The sequence below is a fragment of the Tamandua tetradactyla genome, chromosome 6 (assembly GCF_023851605.1).
Source record: "Tamandua tetradactyla isolate mTamTet1 chromosome 6, mTamTet1.pri, whole genome shotgun sequence".
Taxonomy (NCBI): Eukaryota; Metazoa; Chordata; class Mammalia; order Pilosa; family Myrmecophagidae; genus Tamandua; species Tamandua tetradactyla.
The window spans coordinates 116,767,052-116,788,676 of record NC_135332.1 but is presented as its reverse complement, the minus strand read 5'-3'; the positions used below and the strand labels follow the sequence as shown (position 1 = coordinate 116,788,676).

The 21,625-nt window shown below is 40.8% G+C and overlaps 1 protein-coding gene across 1 annotated transcript; it reads left to right on the top strand.

Moving 5' to 3' along the window:
* The first annotated feature begins 397 nt into the window (after positions 1-397).
* Positions 398-3,320, top strand: LOC143688733 (uncharacterized). Its single transcript, XM_077166988.1, has 2 exons — positions 398-510; positions 1,221-3,320. The coding sequence occupies exon 2, from the start codon at positions 1,269-1,271 to the stop codon at positions 3,048-3,050; it is 1,782 nt and encodes a 593-aa protein (XP_077023103.1). The 5' UTR covers positions 398-510; positions 1,221-1,268; the 3' UTR covers positions 3,051-3,320.
* The last annotated feature ends 18,305 nt before the right edge of the window (positions 3,321-21,625 follow it).

The window sequence follows — 21,625 nt, the reverse complement described above, 5'->3', positions numbered from 1 at the left end:
CTAAGGATACAAAAACCTATACAAAAGAAACTACAAGAAATTGCTAAAATAAATCACAGAAGACCTAAATAAATGGAAAGGCATACTGTGTTCATGGATTGAAAGACTAAATATAGTTAAGATGCCAATTCTACCTAAATTCACTTATAGATTCAGTGCAATACAAATCAAAATCCCAAAAACGTCATTATCAGAAATAGAAAAGCCAATAACCAAATTTTCTGGAAGGGAAGGGTGCCCCAAATAGCTAAAAATATCCTGAGAAAGAAAAATGAAGTTGGAGGTTTCACACTATCTGACTTCAAGGCGTATTACGAAGCTACAGTGGTCAAAACAGCATGATACTGCTATAAAGATAGATATACTGACCAGTGGAATAAAAAATTGTTCAGGCTCCGGGCGCCGGGCGTTTGCCTGCGGGGCGGGCGGCTCCGGGGCCGCGGTCGGCCCAGGGGTCAGCTCCGGGACGAGACCCGACCTCCCGGGAACCGCCACAGGCCCGGGGGCGAGGTGAGCGGCGGAGAGGGCGGCGGGATGCGGGAGGGAGGACCCGCGCCCCCCTGGAGGAGTCGGCGTCGCGCCCCGGAGCCAGGCCTGCGGCCGGGGCCTCGGCCGCTGAGGGGTTCGGAGGGCCTCGGGGGTCGCATGGTCTCGGGGGTCGCCTCCCTCCGGCCAGCCCCCTCGGCCCCAGGCCGCGCCGCCCGCCCGCGTCCTGCAGGCCTCCCCAGGGCGCTCCACCTGCCCGGGCCCCCCGGGCTGAACGGCGCGTGGGAAAGTGCCTTTCCTCCCCGCCGTCCCTGCAGCCCGGGTGGCGCGCGCCCGGGCTCGTGTTCGGGGCGGTGGGCGCTCGGGCCCCGCCGGGGCGGAGCCAGGCCTGCAGCGCAGGGCTCGGGTGCAGGGCCTCCCCCCAGGCGGCCGCGCCCGCCGGGCGTGGGAAAGCCGCCGCGCGCCTCCTCTGAGGGTGTCTCCTCCCGGGTTTGGGAGTTAGCTTTTGGGGGGCTGAGGTGGAGAGCTGTTGGCGCGTGGCCCCCAGCGAGGCCGTCAGAGCGATGCTCCGGAGCCCGCCCGCCGGAGCCGGAGCCTCCTCGCCCGCCGCCCACACCCCGCCCCTGGTTGGGCCGTGATGCCGCCCGCGCGGTGGGGACCGCAGGGCCCACGGCGCCTGGCTCCTGCAAGCCCGGCTGGGTCTCCGCTGCCCGTCGACTGCCCTTTTCCGGAAGATCCATCTTCCCGAGACTCTGCCCAAGGGAAGAACCCGGAAAGAGGACATGGCTACTGAGCAGGGGGAAGCAAGGTCTCAGGTGTCCGTGACCTTCAAGGACGTGGCTGTATTCTTTACTCGGGATGAGTGGAGAAAGCTGGATCCTTCTCAGAGAAACTTGTACCAGGACGTGATGCTGGAGAACTACAGGAATCTGATCTCAGTGGGACTCCCATTTTCCAAACCAAAAGTGATCTCCCTGTTGCAGCAAGGAGAAGAACCATGGAAGGTAGAAAAAGAAAGTCCTGGAGGCTCCTCTCTAGGATGGAAGAGCAGCCATAAAACCACAAAGTCAACTCAAACACAAGACTCATTTCAGGGATTGGTAATGACAAGATCCAAAAGGAATGGGCCTTGGGACTTTAAATCAGAAAATCCCTGCATATATGAAAATAGATTAGAAAAACTGGATAAAAAGAAAATTCTCACTATAGAAAGAAACCATAGAAATATTGAATTTGGCCAAAAGTTAAGCCTAAAGCCAGTCCCTGATAGACAACAGATAGTTTCTAGGGAAAAAACACTGCCAAAATGTGAAATACAAGGAAATGCTTTTAAACAGAATTCAAATTTATTTAACCAACCAAAAATCAACGCAACGGAAAAACGGTATAAATGCAGTATGTGTGAGAAAACCTTCATTAATAATTCATCCCTTCGTAAACATGAGAAAAACCATAGTGGAGAGAAATTATTTAAATGTAAAGAATGTTTGAAAGCATTCAACCAAAGTTCAGCTCTAATTCAGCATCAAATAACTCATACTGGAGAGAAACCCTATGTATGTAAACAATGTGGGAAAGCCTTCACTCTTAGTACATCTCTTTATAAACATCTAAGAACCCATACTGTGGAGAAATCTTACAGATGTAAAGAATGTGGCAAATCCTTCAGCCGAAGGTCAGGCCTTTTTATACATCAAAAAATCCATGCTGGTGAAAATCCCTATAAATATAATCCAGGTAGGAAGTCATCTAGTTACAGCACATCCCTTCCTGGATGTCAGAGAATTCATTCCAGAAAGAAGTCCTATTTATGTAATGAATGTGGCAACACTTTTAAGTCTAGTTCATCCCTTCGTTATCATCAGAGAATTCACACTGGAGAGAAACCTTTTAAATGTAGTGAATGTGGGAGAGCCTTCAGTCAGAGTGCATCTCTTATTCAACATGAAAGAATTCACACTGGAGAAAAGCCCTATAGATGTAATGAATGTGGGAAAGGCTTCACTTCTATTTCACGACTTAACAGACACCGAATAATTCATACTGGTGAGAAGTTTTATAGTTGTAATGAATGCGGTAAAGCCTTAAGTTCCCACTCAACACTTATTATTCATGAGAGAATTCATACCGGAGAGAAACCATGTAAGTGTAAAGTATGTGGAAAAGCCTTCAGGCAAAGTTCAGCTCTCATTCAACATCAGAGAATGCATACTGGAGAAAGACCCTATAAATGTAATGAATGTGGGAAAACATTCAGGTGTAACTCATCCCTTAGTAATCACCAGAGAATTCATACCGGAGAGAAACCATATCGATGTGAAGAATGTGGGATGTCTTTTGGCCAAAGTTCAGCTCTTATTCAACATCGCAGAATTCATACAGGAGAGAAACCCTTTAAATGTAATACATGTGGGAAAACTTTTAGACAAAGTTCATCACGTATTGCACATCAGAGAATTCATACTGGAGAGAAACCCTATGAATGTAATACGTGTGGGAAACTTTTCAACCACAGGTCATCCCTGACTAATCATTATAAAATTCATATAGAAGAAAACCCCTAGAAAGTAGATTTCCATATGCAAAAGCCTTAAACCAAAGCTCAACAGAGAATACATAGTTGTGATGATGTAATAAATGTAATGGATATGAGAAAAACTTTTCTATAGGAATTAGTTCTCATCAGATACTAAATTCCAGGGATAAACCTTGACTATGAAATAGAGATGAAAGCATTCACATCTGTCAGACCCTCAACCTGAAATGAAGAAATCACAACAGGAGACATTAACTTTGAGTGTTTGTAAAATAAGAGTTTTTTTTGATCTCCCTTTCTACAGCAGTATATGTTAGATGTAAGATGTGACCATCATAAACATCTGGGTGGGTAGGGAGGTTTGAATTGAATTTCTCACAAGAAAAACATCAGACCATATAGACTGGTAATATATTTTTTATAACATTTTAATAGCATACAAAAAGGATTGTTTAAAGAAACTACATTTTTAGAGAAAAGGACCAAATAAAAGAAAAACGAACTGTTAAAAAAAAAAAATTGTTCAGATACAGACCCTCATATCTATGAACAACTAATCTTTGATAAGACAGTCAAGCCAACTCACTGGGGACAGAAGAGTCTCTTCAATAAATGGTGTCTGGAGAACTGGATATTCACATGCAAAAGAATAAAAGATGATCTGTATCTCACACCTATACAAAAATTAACTCAAAATGGATCCAAGACCTAAACATTAGATCTAAGGCCATAAAGCTTTTAGAAGGAAATGTAGGGAAATATCTTATAAATCTTATAATAGGAGACTGTTTCCTAGATCTTACACCCAAAGCACAAGCATTGAAGAAAAAAGGAGATAAATAGGAACTCCTCAAAATTAAACACTTTTATACATCAAAGGACATTGTCAAGAAAGTAAAAAGACAGCCAACACAATGGGAGATAATATTTGGAAGAATAGATCAGATAAGGGTCTAGTATCCAGAATATATAAAGAGATTGTTCAACTCAACAACAAAAAGACAAACAATCCAACTACAAAACGGGCAAAAGACATGAACAGACAATTCTCGGAAGAGGAAATACAAATGGCTAAAAGGCACATGAAAAGATGCTCAACTTCCCTGGCTATTAGGGAAATGCAAATCAAAACCACAATGAGATATCATCTCACACCCACCAGAATGGCCATTATCAGTAAAAGAGAAAATGACAAGTGCTGGAGAGGATGTGGAGAAAGAAGCACACTTATCCACTGTTGGTGGGAATGTTAAATGGTACAACCACTGTGGAAGGCAGTTTGGCAGTTCCTCAGGATGTTAAGTATAGAATTGCCATGTGACCTGGCAATATCATTGCTAGGTATCTATTCAGAGAACAGGCGGTGAAGGACACAAATGGACATTTGTACACCAGTGTTTATAGCAGCTTTATTTATAATTGCCAAGAGAGGGAAACAGCCCAAATGTCCATCAACAGACATCTGGCAAAATAAGCTGTGGTATATACATATGATGGAATATTACACAGCTGTAAGGCAAAATAAAGTCATGAAGCATGTAACAACTTGGACAAACCTTGAGAACATTATGCTAAGTGAGATTAGCCAGAAACAAAAGGACAAATACTGTATGGTCTCATGGATATGAACTAACATTAATGAATAAACTTGGAGACTTTCAGTTAAGAACAGAGGCCATCCTGAGCCCCCAATCTTGGGGTTTGTTCATATGAAACTTAACCTCACAAAGAATAGGCTAAGCCTACTAAAAATTAGGCCAAAGAATCACGCCCAAGAGAACTTCTTTTGTTGCTCAGATGTGGCCTCTCTCTCTCAGCCAACACAACAAGAAAACACACTGCCCTCCCCCTCCCCTTCTCTATGTGGGACATGACTCCCAGGTATGTGGATCTTCCTGGCAACATGGGACAGAAATCCTAGAATGAGTTGGGACTCAGCACCGAGGGATTGAGAAAACCTTCTTGACTGAAAGGGGGATGAGAGAAATGAGGCAAAATAAATCATCAATGGCTGAGAGATTCCAAACAGAGTCGAGAAATTATCCTGTAGGTTATTCTTATGCATTAAATAGATATCGCCTTTTTAGTTAAGGCATAATGGAGAGGCTGGAAGGAAGTGCCTGAAAATGTAGAACTGTGTTCCAGTAGCCATGTTTCTTGAAGATGACTGTATAATAATATAGCTTTCACAGTGTGACTCTGTGATTGTGAAAACCTTGTGTCTGATGCTTCTTTTATTTGCCTTGTGGACAGATGAGTAAAACATAAGGATTAAAAATAAGTAAAAAAGAAGGGGAATAAATGTTAAAATAAATTTAGTATATTGAAATGCTAGTGATCAATGAAAGGGAAGGATAAGGGGTATAGTACGTATGAATTTTTTTTCTTTTTATTTCTTCTTCTGAATTGATGCAAATGTTCTAAGGAATGATCATGATGATGAATATATAACTGTGATAAAAAAGAATGTTCACATTGTATGTTGATTGGTTTTATTAATAAAAATTTTTTAAAAAAAGAAAGAACAGAGGCCATCAAGAGATAGAAATAGAGTAGATTTGGGTAATTGGAGCTGAAGGGATACAGATTGTGCAACAGGACTGATTGTAAAAAACCAGAAATGGATAGCACAATACTACCTAATTGTAGCACCATAATGTCAGTACAGTGAATGAAGCTGAATGTGAGAATGATAGAGGGAGGAGGGCTGGGGGCACAAATGAAACCAGAAAAAAAGATAGACAGTAAAGACTGAGATGGTATAATTTAGAAATGCCTAGATTGTACAATGATAGTGACTAAATGTACAAATTTAAAAATGTTTTTGCGTGAGGAAGAAGAAAGGAATGTCAATATTGCAGGGTGTTGAAAATAGGTGGTAGTTCATATTTAAAACTTTAGCTTATGTGTGAGACTAAAGCAAAAAATGTTTATTTGGTATGAAATTTATATTTTGACTTGTGCATTTCCTAATGTAACTCATATGAACAGTTTCATTGAATATAATAAGCACATGGAACCTTGAATAAGGCATGAGATTTTGTACATTTGTTCACAGTGATGCCCTGAGTGATTTGAACAGTGAATAAAAAGTATCTGCAAAGTCCCCATGGGGTAATGGCTGGGAAGGGAGAAAATTCAACTTCCTCATGTGAAGAATTCCCAATATTCGCACAAGCAATGGGGACAACCAAAGCAATAGGCCAACCCCTCAATCTTGGGGTTTGTTCATATGATACTTATCCCTGCAAAGAATAGGCTGAGCCTACTTAAAATTGGGCCAAAGAGTCACCCCAAGAGAACCTCTCTTGTTGCTCAGATGTGGCCTTTCTCTCTCAGCCAACATGACAAGCAAACTCATTGCCCTCCCCATCTCCACATGGGACATGACTCCCAGGGGTGTGGACCTTCCTGGCAACATGGGACAGAAATCCTAGAATGAGCTGGGATTCAGCATCAAGGGATTGAGAAACCCTTCTAGACCAGAAGTGGAAGAGACAAATGAGACAAAATAATGTGTCAATGGCTGAGAGATTTCAAACAGAGTTGAGAGATTATCCTGGAGGTTATTCTCTTTTTTTAAAATTTATTTATTAATTAAAAAAAATTTAACAAACCAAATAAAACATCAACATATATAATCAGTAATTCACAATATCATCACTTAGTTGCATATTCATCATTTCTTAGAACATTTGCGTCAATTCAGAAAAAGAAATAAAAAGACAACAGAAAAAAGAAATAAAACGAACACAGAAAAGAGAAAAGATTATACCTACCATACCCCTTACCCCTCGCTTTCATTTATCACTAACATTTCAAACTAAATTTATTTTAGCATTTGTTCCCCCTATTATTTATTTTTATTCCATATGTTTCACTCCTCTGTTGATAAGGTAGAAAAAGGGGCATCAGACACAAAGTTTTCACAATCACACAGTCTCATTGTGAAAGCTTTATCATTATTCAATCATCCTCAAGAAACATGGCTACTGGAACACAGCTCTACATTTTCAGGCAGTTCCTCCAGCCTCTCCACTACATCTTGAATAACAAGGTGATATCTACTTAATGCATAAGAATAACCTCCAGGAGAACCTCTCGACTCTGTTTGGAATCTCTCAGCCATTGACACTTTGTCTCATTTCACTCTTCCCCCTTTTGGTTGAGAAGGTTTTCTCAATCCCTTGATGCTAAGCCTCAGCTCATTCTAGGATTTCTGTCCCACGTTGCCAGGAAGGTCCACACCCCTGGGAGTCATGTCCCATGTAGAGAGGGAGAGGGTGGTGAGATTGCTTGTTGTGTTGGCTGGAGAGAGGCCACATCTGAGTAACAAAAGAGGCTCTCTTGGGGGTGACTCTTAGGCCTAAATTTTAAGTAGACTTGACCTATCCTTTGTGGGGTTAAGTTTCATATGAACAAACCCCAAGACTGGGGACTCAGCCTATAGCGCTGGTTGTCCACACTGCTTGTGAGAATATCAAAAATTCAACTTGGGGAAGTTGAATTTCTCCCCGTTCTCACCATTCCCCGAAGGGGGCTTGCAAATACTTTTCCACTCACTGATCGAATCACTCTGGGATTCATCGGGGCATCAGTCTGGACAAACCAACAAAATCTCATGTCCTACCTGAGATTCCAAGTACTTATGGTGTTCAATCAAACTATTTACATAAGTTATATTAGGAAATGCACTAGTCAAAATATAAATTTTGCACCAAATAAGCATTTTTTGCTTTAGTCTCACACATAAGGTGACATTTTAAAATATTAATTACCATCTATTTTCAGCACCCTGCAATAATGACATTTCTTTGTTCTTCCTCATGCAAAAATATTTTTAAAATTTGTACATTTAGTCACTATTATTATACACTCTAGGCATTCCTAGATTATACCATCTCAATCTTTATTGTCTATCTTTCTTTCTGATTTCATTTATGCCCCCAGCCCTCCTCCCTCTATCATTCTCACATGCAGCTTCATTCAGTGTTTTAACATAATTGTATTACAGTTAGGTGGTATTGTGCTGTCCATTTCTGAGTTTTTTAATTCAGTCCTATTGCACAGTCTGTATCCCTTCAGCTCCAGTTACCCAATATCTTACCCTATTTCTACCTCCTGATGGTCTCTGTTATCAATGAAATATTCCAAGTTAATTCACTAATGTCAGTTCATATCAGTGAGACGATACAGTATTTGTCCTTTAGTTTTTGGCTAATCTCACTCAGCATAATGTTCTCAAGGTTCATCCATGTTGTTGCATACTTTATAACTTTATTCTGTCTTAAAGCTGCATAATATTCCATCGTATGTATATGCCACAGTTTGTTTAGCCACTCGTCTGTTGATGGACATTTTGGCTGTTTCCATCTCTTTGCAATTGTAAATAATGCTGTTATAAACATTGGTGTGCAAATGTCCGTTTGTGTCTTTGCCCTTATGTCTTCTGAGTAGATACCTAGCAATGGTATTGCTGGGTCATATGGCAGTTCTATATTCAGCTTTTTGAGGAACCGCCAAACTGCCTTCCACAGTGGTTGCACCATTTGACATTCCCATCAACAGTGAATAAGTGTGCCTCTTTCTCCACATCCTCTCCAGCACTTGTCATTTTCTGTTTTGTTGATAATGGCCATTCTGATGGGTGTGAGATGATATCTCATTGTAGTTCTGACTTGCATTTCTCTATAGGCCAGGGACGTTGAGCATCTCTTCATGTGCCTTTTGGCCATTTGTAGTTCCTCTTCTGAGAATTGTCTGTTCAAGTCTTTTTCCCATTTTGTAATTGGGTTGGCTATCTTTTTGTTGTTGAGTTGAACAATCTCTTTATAAATTCTGGATACTAGACCTTTATCTGATATGTCATTTCCAAATATTTTCTCCCATTGTGTAGGCTGTCTTTTTACTTTCTTGATGAAGTTCTTTCATGCGCAAAAGTGTTTAATTTTGAGGAGTTCCCATTTCTTTCTTTCTTTCTTCAGTGCTTTTACTTTGGGTTAAGGTCTATAAAACCGCCTCCAATTATAATATTTATAAGATATTTCCTACATTTTCCTCTAACTGTTTTATGGTCTTAGACCTAATGTTTAGATCTTTGATCCATTTTGAGTTAACTTTTGTATAGGGTGTGAGATATGGGTCCTCTTTCATTCTTTTGCATGTGGATATCCAGTTCTCTAGGAACAATTTATTGAAGAGACTGTTCTGTCCCAGATGAGTTGGCTTGACTGCCTTATCAAAGATCAAATGTCCATAGATGAGAGAGTCTATATCTGAACACTCTATTCAATTCCATTGGTCAATATATCTATCTTAATGCCAGTACCATGCTGTTTTGACCACTGAGGCTTCATAATATGCCTTAAAGTCAGGCAGCATGAGACTTGGAGGTTATTCTTATGCATTATATAGGTATAACCTTTTTAGTTAAGGTATATTGGAGAGGCAGGACAGAAGTGCTTGAAAATGTAGAGATGTGTTCCAGTAGCCATGTTTCTTGACGATGATTGTATAATGATATAGCTATTGCAATGTGACTGTGTGATTGAGAAAACCTTGTGTCTGTGCTCCTTTTATCAATGGTCTTGGCAGATGTGTAAAACATATGGATTAAAAATAAATACATAATAGGGGGAACAAATGTTAAAGTTAATTTAGTAGATTGAAGTGCTAGTGATCAATGAAAGGGAGTGATAAGGGGTATAGAAAAAATAGGGGAAAGAAAGGCTAAAATATATTGGGTATGTGAAAATACTAGCAATCAGTGAGTGGGAGGGGTAAGGAGTATGGTATGTATGAGTTTTTTCTTTTTTCTTTTTATTTCTTTTTCTGAATTGATGCAAGTGTTCTAAGAAATGATCATGGTGATGAATATATGACTATGTGATGATATTGCGAGTTATTGATTATATACCAAGAATCAAATGATCACATGGTAAGAATGTTCATGTTTGTATGTTGCTATGTTTAAAAAAAATAAACAAATTAAAAGAAAAGTATTTGCTAAGTTCCCTTGGTTGAATGGTGAGAAAGGGGGGAAATTCAACTTCCCATTTGGGGAATCTCTGATATTCTCGCAAGCAGTCGGGACAACCAAATCAATAGGCCGAGCCTTCAGTCTTGGCATTTGTTCATATGAAACTTATCCCTGCAAAGAATAGGCTATGCCTACTCAAAATCAGGCCTAAGATTTACCCAGAGAACCTATTTTGTTGTTCATATGTGGCCTCTCTCTATCTCAGCCAATACAGCAAACAAACTCACTGCCCTCCCCCTCTCTACATGGGACATGACTTTCAAGGGTGTAAACCTCCCTGGCAATGTGGGACAGAAATCCTAGAATGACCTGGAACTCAGCATCAAGGGATTGAGAAAACCTTCTCGACCAAAAGGTGGAAGAGAGAATAGAGACAAAATAGAATGTCAGTAACTGAGATTTCAAACAGAGTGGAGAGGTTATCCTGGAGGTTATTCTTATATAGTTTGTAGATATCCCCTTTTTAGGTTCAGATGTATTAGGAAGGCTAAAGGGAAGTGCCTGAAACTGTAGAGCAGTATTCCAGTAGCCATGTTTCTTGAATGAATGCATAATGATATAGCTTTTGCAATGTGACTATGTGATTATGAAAAACTCATGTCTGATGCTCCTTTTATCTACGATATTGACAGATGAGTAAAAAATATGGATTTAAAATAAATAAATATAGGGGGAACAAATGTTAAAATAAATTCAGGAAACTGAAATACTTGTGGACAATGAAAGGGAGTGGTAAGGGATATAGGGAAAAAATGGGGAACAAAGGCTAAAATCTATCCAGTAGATGGAAATACTAGTGGTCAATGAGATGGAGGGGTAAGGGGCATGGTGTGTGTGAGATTTTTCTTTTTACTTTTTATTTCTTTCTCTGGAATGATGCAAATGTTCTAAAAATGATCATGGTGATGAATATACAACTATGTGATGATATTGTGAGCCACTGATTTTACACCATGGTGGCTTTTTAATCTTTTTACTAGAGTCCTTTATAAACAGATTGAATAGACACAGAGAGAAAGCCACAGAAGCCAGAAGATGAAGTCAAGAAAACCTGGTAGAGAACGGAGAGACCAGAGGATGCCACCATGTGCCTTGCATGTAGCAGAGGGTTCAATGATTGCTGGCAGTCAGTCTTTGGGAAGAAAGCATCACCTTGATGATGACTTGATTTGGACATTCTCATGGACACTAATTGTAAGCAAATAAATTCCCATTCTTTAAGCCCAAACTATTTCATGATATTTGCTGGAGCAACCTATGAAACTAAAACAGAGACCGTACCAGACAAGATACAAGAGACAACTATAAGAAGACAATGATTTTGGTAGGATTAATTCAGTTACCAGATAGGAGATTTCCCTATATCTATTCATCCATCCATCCATCCATTCATCCTTCCGTCCATCACCTATCATCTACCTCTTTTAGTTTCCTAGGCTGATCAAGCAAATTCCGTGTAATGTTATAGTGCAAAACCAGGAATGAGGCTCTGCAAGAACCTCCAGGAATGTTATGAAAAAACAGAACTTGAGTGCGTATCCAGGAACAAGGTTACAAGCCACCAGGAACTTTACAAGGAAATGAAACAAACCAGGATCAAGGCTCTGAAGTTTCAGGAAATAGATTTTATTAGTCTACGACCATAGGGCTCAGCAGAGTAGCCTCTGAAAGTTTGAGCCCCGAACAGAGGCTGACACAAGATATTCATAGACAAGATGGCTTGTTAGAGGTGTTATGTTCCTAATATGGCAACCAGCAATGTCTGAAGGAGATGATTGGCTGCCTGACGGTGATCAGACCTGGAAGGATTGCAAAGCTGAGTTTACAGAAGCGGATGAGTGGTTATGGGGGAGGGGCATCTTATGTAAGCTTCTTATATTTTCTTAGGTGCACTTTCTTAAGTGTATTTGTTGGGGCTGGGAGACTTTCCAAAGAGGGAGTAGCTTGAGTAAATGAGGAGGGGTGCTTGCTGCCTGGGACCCATGTGCTACATTCTTTCCTTTGATTCTTGCCCACACCAGTGGACAATAGCATCACCTATATCTCATCCTCTTCTTGTTGCAGGTGTTGGTATTTCCAGACAGCCTGGACCCAAGCAACTGTTTTCTTTCTAATAGAGCTTTAACAGAGCACTATAAATTGTCAACTAGGACTGGTAGGAGGCATTTAAGGAAAAAAAAAAACACAAAGAGGAAAAAGAAGGGAGAAAGGCACCTTAACACAGCCCTTTTCTTTAGCTGCCCTTTTTCTTGTGGTTAAGGTAAAAATGGGAAATAAATCTTGGCTGTGGTGAGTGGGAAGTTGTTGTTTGGCCAGGTATTTGTCTGCTACCTGGGTCCCAATCTGAGCTGGACATGGGAAACAAGGTAGCCATGGGGGCAGGAGACCCTCCTCAGAAGGGGTGAGGGTATGTGCCCCGCCTCTGTTGGCCCCAAGTTTTCTCCTGATGGCCCCTTTGTGCCTGTGCCTGTCTTAGGTATTCCTTCCCTGAGAAATCTTACCCACGTTTGGCTAACCAGCCATCCTCCAGGGCCAAGCAGAGTGAGGGAAGGTGTGCAAGTGAGGGAGGGACAACATATACTGAGAGGGTCTGATCTGTCTTCTCGACAGCCTATGCCCCCTGGCCTCCACACCCAGCACCTCTCTTGGGATTCCCTCACCTGCGGGGGGGCTCCAGCTCTGGTCACATGTTTTGGGGAACCCAAGTTTCTTCTCTAAAGGGCCCAGCTCATAGCTTTGGCAAGAGGCAAACTGCATGGTGCCAGCTCCCAGGAGGCCTCCACCTCAGCACAGCCAAGAACTCCCCACCGATCTCATATGCATCGCACTACCAGGAGGGCTGCACCAGGAAAGGTGTTGGATTCAAAGGGGGATAAAGCTGTACATGTGTTGATGGTCAGGTGGACTTGGGAACCATTTCCCTTTTTAGAGGTTATGGCAATACCCTTGCTGCCCCAAGAGTAGTGAAAACAGCACTACTGAACCTGGCAAGGTGGGCTTATAGCATATAGGGGAATCTCCTTTGGGGGTGAAAACAGAGTACTGGATGTCTTTAAGGTGACAGACCTGGGGTGAACCACAGCATGAATACTGGTTGTAGAAAACCACCATGGCTTCTACTCTGTCTCCAATATAGGTGGTTTTAAGGCATGCCTCTCATCCCCACTGGAGGAGCCTTCAAGAATGCCGATTAGGAGCATCAGAGTAAGGAGCATAGTGCTGGCTATGGGAAGTGCCACCACTGGGGACATACACACCAAGCAGTGGCTGGGAGCATAAGGAAGGGACTGAGAGGGATACCCTTAACATTAGAACACCCATAGAAACCAGGAAGGGTTACTTAGGCTGGTTGGTAGCTTCCTCAGGCTTCGGTTGTCCATAGATCAGTCAGCTTTGGGGTAACCGAAGCAGGGCTATGACGGTCACTTAGGCCTTAGTCTTGGACTAGTCAGTTGATCTTGGCTGTGATGGAGATGGGTGCAGCAGTCTCCAGAAAGTGAGGCACATTGGGTGCTCAGGTTCAGGGGTGCACTCCCAGGGGTATCTGCAGTGGCTGTCTTGACCCGAGAGTGGTGAATCCACAGGACGATCTCGCGACTCTGACAGCTGTTGGGGTTACTAAAACAGCATGGTAGGGACGTCTCCACTGAGGCTGGAGGGAGCCTTTTTTTCCAGCCTTTTACTCACACCGAGTCCTGTGGATCAAAGTCATGTAAGGAAGGGTAGATGCGAAAGGATTTGGGTACTGCTTCCAACACCTTCTCTTTTTAATTCACCTAAAACTTTTACCAACTTTGACCATAATTTCCTTTTTCTCAAACCTTTGGCAACTTATTGTATTTGTTCAGGCTTTGTCTTACATTTTCTTCATTCTGTAACAGCCATTTATTTTATCTTAGGACAAAACTACTCTGTTTATCCTTTTAGTAAAAACATGCCCTTTATATCCTTCATACTTAAATTTAAGCAAACATTTCACCACATACAATTACCATCAAAATCAAATTTCCCAGAATAGTTAAATGCTTAAAATGCTGTAGTCAATGCATATTTGAAACATCAATATGCAATGTTTTAATAAAAATTAATGGCACATATCAAGACTTTTTAAAAAACTGTACGGTAAAAACTTGCAATCAAGGAGTTTCTCAATATTAAACAGCCTCCCCAATTCAAAAATACATAACATAAAACCAAAGGGGAGCCATAAATTTGGAGTCAAAGATAATGGGTTCTGGCCTAATCCCTTATGTAGAAGAAAAGGACTAAATGAGGATATAGAGGTACCAAGGGAGCTGGACACAGGGTTCTGCCTTGCCAGGAGTAGGAGTACTATTTTCTTTATGAGTATAACTTGGTTTATATTTTTCTTCATACATTCTCTTTATCTCATTATTTGACAAAATTGTTAATACTTTTTCAGCTGATCCCAACTTAGAGCATGTCTCTGTGGGAAATCCTGTTACTGGTATTAGGGAACCATCTCCCATTATATCTTTTAGTCTCTTCTTCCCCTGTATTCCAGTCTCCCATGTCTCCCAGCTCTGCCATTTTATTTAAGACATTGTTAAGTGGATTGACTGTTTCTCCTAATAATAAAGTCATTATCAAATGTTTATATGCTGGAGGTGCTGCCTTAATGATAGCATTTCTTTGTGAAGCATTGACAGGAAGGAGGTGGTATGTGTCTGCTTCTCCTAATACGATTGCTGATTTCATAACTTCCTCTTTCAATCTCTGCATAGCATTTCGCAAAGTGTACCAGGGTTGATCATTTTGTGGCCACATAGTGTCAGTACGGTATTATGTTTTACACTCTTGTGCAGCCAATGCCAGCAAGTTAGAACTTTCTCCTGCCCACTGACTAAATTCTAGAAAAGCAGTCTGTATAAAGGGATTGGGGCTAATTTCTATAAACTTCATGCAATCAGCATAGTCCAGCACTGCTCCTCCAGCCCCTGCATCAGCAATTCTGACCATTCAGGTAATTAATGGCTCACCAGTTTTCTGAGTAAAATGCCTAAGGATGTCAGTTATTTCTTGTTCTTTTATAGTGGTTCTGAAAGGAATCTGATTATCCTGTTTCTTTTCTTTTTGCCTTTGTATTGGGCAAGCTCCTATTTCTGGAGGATATTTACTCTTTTCTTTCTGACAAACTTTCTCATCTAAAACATTCCCATCTTTTTCATCATCTGTCTTGTCCCACACATCACCATCCAATTTATCAGGGTTCTAATCAGCAGTGGCAGTGGCTAGTACCATATGTATTTTCTTTTTGTTCACTTAACCTCATCTCTTCTTATATTTATATTGGGCCACATGAACTGCATCTTTTTCAGCTACTGACCAATAATTACAAATTTGATTTTCCAAACTCAAGTTTTGATTCTGCAGCATTGACAGTTTTTCCTGTAATTCTGTTAATTCCTTTCCATAATTCATTTCTTCAGAGATTGCTTGAAATCATTTTTCTATATTCCATTAACAAAGCCCATCCTCTCCTACACACTCCAATAATTTCTTTCCCTTCTTCTAATGGAATATTTTCTAGACACAGAATAACTTGAATAGGCTTTCCCTGTTTAATTCTATTCCCCTAATCTTTACAGGGTCCTGTGCATTCTGCCCATTCCTTTACAAGTGAGGAGTAAGGTAAATCATCCCATTCTGAGATTTCTTGGTTCTTTACCTTGAGCTTAGAAGATTTTTCAAAAATAACATTATCTCCTAATCTATGTCCAAATCTTATGGCCCACTATTGTCCTATCTCAAGTAAATCTTGAAAAGGGGTTACTGACTTGAAAATTCCCAAATGTCTTATAGCATTAGAAAATACAAACCAGGGAGATAAAACCTTCAAATCCAAAACATTCTGCATATAAAAATGGACAAGAAACTGGCAACTTCAAATTTACCAAGAATGGTCCTAATAAAGCATTACAACATTCAAAAGAAAACACTCCATATTTTCTGCACAAATTTTCTAAAGCTTGTCTTACTGACTTTCACTACTATGAAGCTATGCTGAAATGCAAATCCTGTTCACTGCACCAATTTTGTCACATGAAACGCAATGTGATATTTGTGGCCACTTAATTTATAGGTTTGGATTCGCAGACAACACAGACTTCAGTGATATAAAAAACAAGTTTTATTAAGAAAGTAATTAAAGAAAATAAATAAAAGAGTTTTCAGAAATAAAGCATAGCTACATCACCAGATAAGATGGCACCAACACCTGAAGAGAAGTGCTGGAGGGTTTCAGAAGCAGCATTCCAACTCTCATTAGTAAAAATCCACAGCAATCTTAGGACAGAATTCAGAGTCTCCTTGGTTAAGATCCATAGCAGAGCATAAGATTCTGATAAAGTGCTCTCCTTCTCTAATAAGATTTTTCTCTCTCTTTCTCTAACTGCTTGCGTGCAAGTTTTAATGATATTTTCACACAATAGTGGCCAAATTCAAATTAGCTTACGTGATCAGGCCCCATTAAGTCCCCTTGGAACTGTCTAGGGACTGAGAGGAGTTTCCTAGGACCTAGATATCTTTATTAAAGCACATTTCCTTCTGGAAGGATAGCCAGTCCTCCCACCTAGAGTGCAGATTTCAACTGTTTCTTACCAAGCTCATGCGATGGCAACTTCAGTTGTACTGAACAGACTCTACAAATTTATCTTTTCCTTACTAGGTTATAATTCCCTTAAGGCAGGAGTGATGGCTTCTTAATCTTTGTTTTCTTATTAGTGTTTAAGCAATACCTTGCATATAGTAGATACATAGTTTTCCAAATGCGTAAATGAATGAAATGATGCATATATATAATGGCTCATACTTTTTACTATATACCATTTGCATATACCATCATACAATGAAATTAAAGAATGGTTGTGTAACAGGGTAGTCTTAATACTTCCTTGGTAGACTATGCAGTTGTTATTGTGTGTAGCAAAATTTCATATCAACACTTTTACAGGCCTGTTTGCTTAATGAGATAAATTTTCAAACCCCTACACAGATGTTTTCCTTTTATTCTGAAATGTGAACATTTTAATTTATGAATCAGAGTAATGATAAACCATAATACAAGAAAATTTCGATTTATTCTTCCCAAAAGTGGTCCACTCTAATTCACAGTTTCCTAAGTTGGCTGGGGGTCAGCTTGACTCCCCATTCATCAGCAGAAGCTCTCTTACGGTTGGACATCATGCACTGCAATGGTGTCTTACTGACTTTCCTTCCCATATCAGTGGTGCCACCAAATAGGGGGAGGGCTTACAGACAAAGAACAGAGGGGTTCAGACAAACAATCACTTTATTTGGTCTGGCCTGACTGGCTCACCAGTCACAGGAATCACAGGGTCCAAATTCAATGGCAGCCTGGTGCTCGGCTCCTGTGGCCCAGCACTTCTTTTTACTCATGCAAATGCATGCACACATTCACATACCCGCACTGCCCTTTCAAGAACCAAATCTGAAGACTTCTGTTTCCTCTGGTCCTCCAACTGGAGACTGGTAGTTGGAGAGTCTCTGGGAGGTGATCAGGCTCCCTTTTCACTCAGGCTCCCCTAGCCTTTTATAAGTGGGCTGAAACTGATGCATCCGTGTGCTTACCACTCAGACAGGTGATGTTCTCAGGAACCTGGTTCCAGAAATTGTCCCAGATCCGTTGCCTCTCTGGTGGTGATGAACACCCCACCTGGAGAGGTTAGGGGTCTGAAAGACTGGGAAAACTCTGGTGTTTGGCACTGGACCCATCGGGTCTCTGGTCTGGGCGACACTGCCACTGTGGGCAAGGGAGGTGAGAATATCACCAGCCTCTCGATCCCGGGTGAGCCCCCAGAAATGTAGAATGAAACCAGGAACAAGGCTCTGTGTTCTAGTTTGCTAGCTGCCAGGATGCAATATACCAGAAACAGAATGGCTTATAAAAAGGGAAATTTAATAAGTTGCTAGTTTACAGTTCTAAGGCTGAAAAAATGTCCCAGTTAAAGCAAGTCTATAGAAATGTCCAATCTAAGGCATCCAGGGAAAGATACCTTGGCTAATGAAGTTCAGGGTTTCTTTATCAAGTGGAAGCGCACATGGAGAACACAGTCAGAGTTTCTCTCTCATCTGGAAAGGCACATGGTGAACATGGTCAGGGTTCCTCTCTCATCTGGAAGGGCTCATGGCAAACACGGCATCATCTGCTAACTTATTCTCCTGGCTTCCTATTTCATGAAGCTCCCTGAGAGGTATTTTCCTTCTTAATCTCCAAAGGTTGCTGGCTGGTGGACTCTGCTTCTCATGGCTATGTCATTCTGCTCTGATCTCTCTGAATCTCTCATTTTCTTCAAAATGTTTCCTTTTTTATAGGATTCCAGAAACTAATCAAGACCCATCCGAATGGGTGGAGACACATCTCCACCTAATCCAATTTAACAACCACTCTAGATTGAGTCACATCTCCAGGGAGATGACCTAATTACAGTTTCAAACATACAGTACTGAATAAGGATTAGAAGAAGTGGCTGCCTTTACAAAATGGGGTTAGGATTAAAGCATGGCTTTTCTAGGGTTCACATATCTTTCAAACCAGCACACCCTGCAAGGGCCTCCAGGAATCTTATATGGAAACAGGACTGGAGTATGTAACCAAGAACAAGGCTGCAAGTGTCCAGGAACATTACACAGAGACAGAACAAACTGGGATCAAGGCTCTGAAGTTTCAGGAAGAGGGTTTTATTAGTCTATGACCATAGGGCTCAGCGGAGTAGCCTCTGAAAGTCTGAGCCCCGAACAGGGGCTGACATAAGATTTTTATAGACAAGATGGCTTGTTAGAGGTAGGGTACTTCTAATATGGCAGCTGGTGATGTCTGAAGGAGATGATTGGCTGCATGCTGGTGATCAGACCTGGAAGGATTGCAAAGTTGAGTTTACAGAAGTGGATGAACAGTTATGGGAGTGGGGGCTCCTATGGAAGCCTCTTATCTTTGCTTATGTGTGCTTTCAACTGTTCTTTGGGCTGGGAAACTTTCCAAAGACAGAGTAGCTTGAGTAAATAAGGAAGGCTGCTTGCTGCCAGGGACCTGTGTGCTACAATGTGTTGAATTAAACAGTGATAATCTATTAGCTTAGTTTTGAGCCTAAAAGAAAGTCCAAATCAAGGTGTCATAAAAACAATGTTTCATTCTTGAAGACTGACATTCTGGGGCTTATGCCAGCAATTCTTAGCTCCTTGGTCAAATGGCAAGGCACATGATGTCATCTCCTGGTCTCTCCCTTTTTTTCCAGATCCCATTTATTTAATCTTCTGGCTGCTTCCTCTGTGCTTTCTCTTTCTCTGTCTTAATTTCTTTTGCTTATGAAATATTCCAGGAATAAGATTAAGAGCCATCCTGATTGAGGTGGGACATACCCTAATTTAAATTGCCTCATCAAAGGCTCTACTTACAATGGGTTTATACCAACAGGAATGGGTTAGATCAAGAATATGTTTTTATGGGGTACATAACAGCTTCAAACCACCACACTACCATCTGCATACCTACCTGCCCACCCATCCATCCATCCATCCATCTAGTCATCTCAACCCACAAAGGATTTATAGCAAAAGTAAGATACTTAAGCTTTTTTTTTCTGGACAACAGTTTCTTTATTTGGAAAATAAAAATAAAGGCAGATCCTTACCTCCCACTTTACAACAAAAGTAAAACTCCAGAAGTAAAGGTTTAAATGTAAAAACAAGTAAATAAATGTGTTAGAGGAAAATGTAGGTGACTATCTTATTTATATTTTATAGCAAGGGGAGAACTTTCTAATAATAAAGCCAAAAGAAGAAACCACTAAAGGGGAAACTTCTACATTTGAGAAATTGTCACATACAAAATTAAGAGAAACAACTGCAAAAAATGTTTGCAAGCAAATAAAAAAAAAGAAAAACAAAAAGAAATTTAAAAAGTTTGCAAAATATTTGCAAAAAATACATGTTAAAAAAGAATTTAAATCACTATATGGAAGGTTCTTATAAAGCATTGAAAAGATGAACATTCCTATTGAAAAAAGTGAAGACATGAGCAAGAAATTTACCATCAAATAAAAAATGACAAGTAAACACACGAATGTTCACTCTCACTATTATTCAGATACATTTAAAATAAACATACCATCTTCCTCAATGAAACTGGTAAATTATATATCTTTTAAAATAATAATACCCCAAGTCCTAAAATGCAGAGGGGCCAGCCAATCCCCAACCAAAACCATTCCTGCCAACCCTAAATACCTCCAGGGCTTTATCTGAGATTCTACAAAGGTTTCAGGCACCAGGATTACTTTCCAGAAGCCTAAAACCCCCAGATGGGTTCCTAGGACAGGTAAGTACTGAAACACAGAGGGGCCAGCCTCTCCAGAACATCAGTTAGCTCTATCCCCCCATCCTGTCCCATCCACAGCTCCTTCCAACATGAAAAAGCCAGAATGGGCATAACTCAAACACCCCCGAAGAGCAGGAGAAAGAGCAAAGGTGATGGTGGAACCACACAGAGAAGGTAGGGTTCAACAAATGAGCATGACCACTGAATCATTATATTGACACCTCTGTCAGTCCCCAGTGTCTTGGAGCAGCCAGAAGAAAAAACCAAAAATCATGGAACTGTAATCCATACCACACTCTGGGATCTGCTCTATAACTACTCATCAAAATGGACCTGGAAATCCACTGCTTCTTTGTATATATTTTACATTTCACAATAAAAAGAACGTTAAAAGGGGGGGGGGGAGGTGAAGAAGTATAACATATATGCAAAAAAGCAACATATTTCCCAGTACATTCCAACAAGTAGTTACAGAACAGATTCCAAAGCATGCTATGAGTTACAGCTCCATGGTTCCTCATCCTCCCCTCCAGCTGCTCCAAGACACTGGAACCCCCAAGAAATATCAATATGATTCAGCAGTCACACTCACTTGTTGAATCCTACCCTCTCTGTTACACTCTTTTGCTTTTTTTTCTTTTTTGTGAAAAATAACATAAATAACAATTTTAGGTTTTTACTTCTAGCTGCTCCCAGGCACAGGAACCAAAAGAAATATCAACATGCTGACCCAGCACTCACACTCATCTGCCAAACCTGACCCTCTCTGCACAACTCACCATCACTGCTGATCCTTCTCCACTGCCCAGGGGTATCTGGGCCATGCCCACCCAAACCTCCCCATGTTGGAAGGGACAGCTGACAACACGGGACAGGGGGATGGAGCCAGTTAACACTCTGGGTCATGAGACATTTAACCTTTTTAAGAATGAAGTGAAGAAAAAATGATATCTTCATCTTGAAACTATGATTCTAAAACAGTTGTGTGACAATTTGGAAATGTTGCATGAACACCGAAGGAATTGAGACTGAGGCTCCAAAGCTTCAGGAAGCAAAATTTTATTCGTCCATGTGCATGGGGCCCAGCCGAGTCACCTTGAATGTCTGAGCCCTGAACAAAAAGGTTACAAAAACTTTTATAGTCAAGATGATGCATTAAAGACAAGGTATGAACTGATGATGTTGGAAGAAAATGATTGGCTGATTT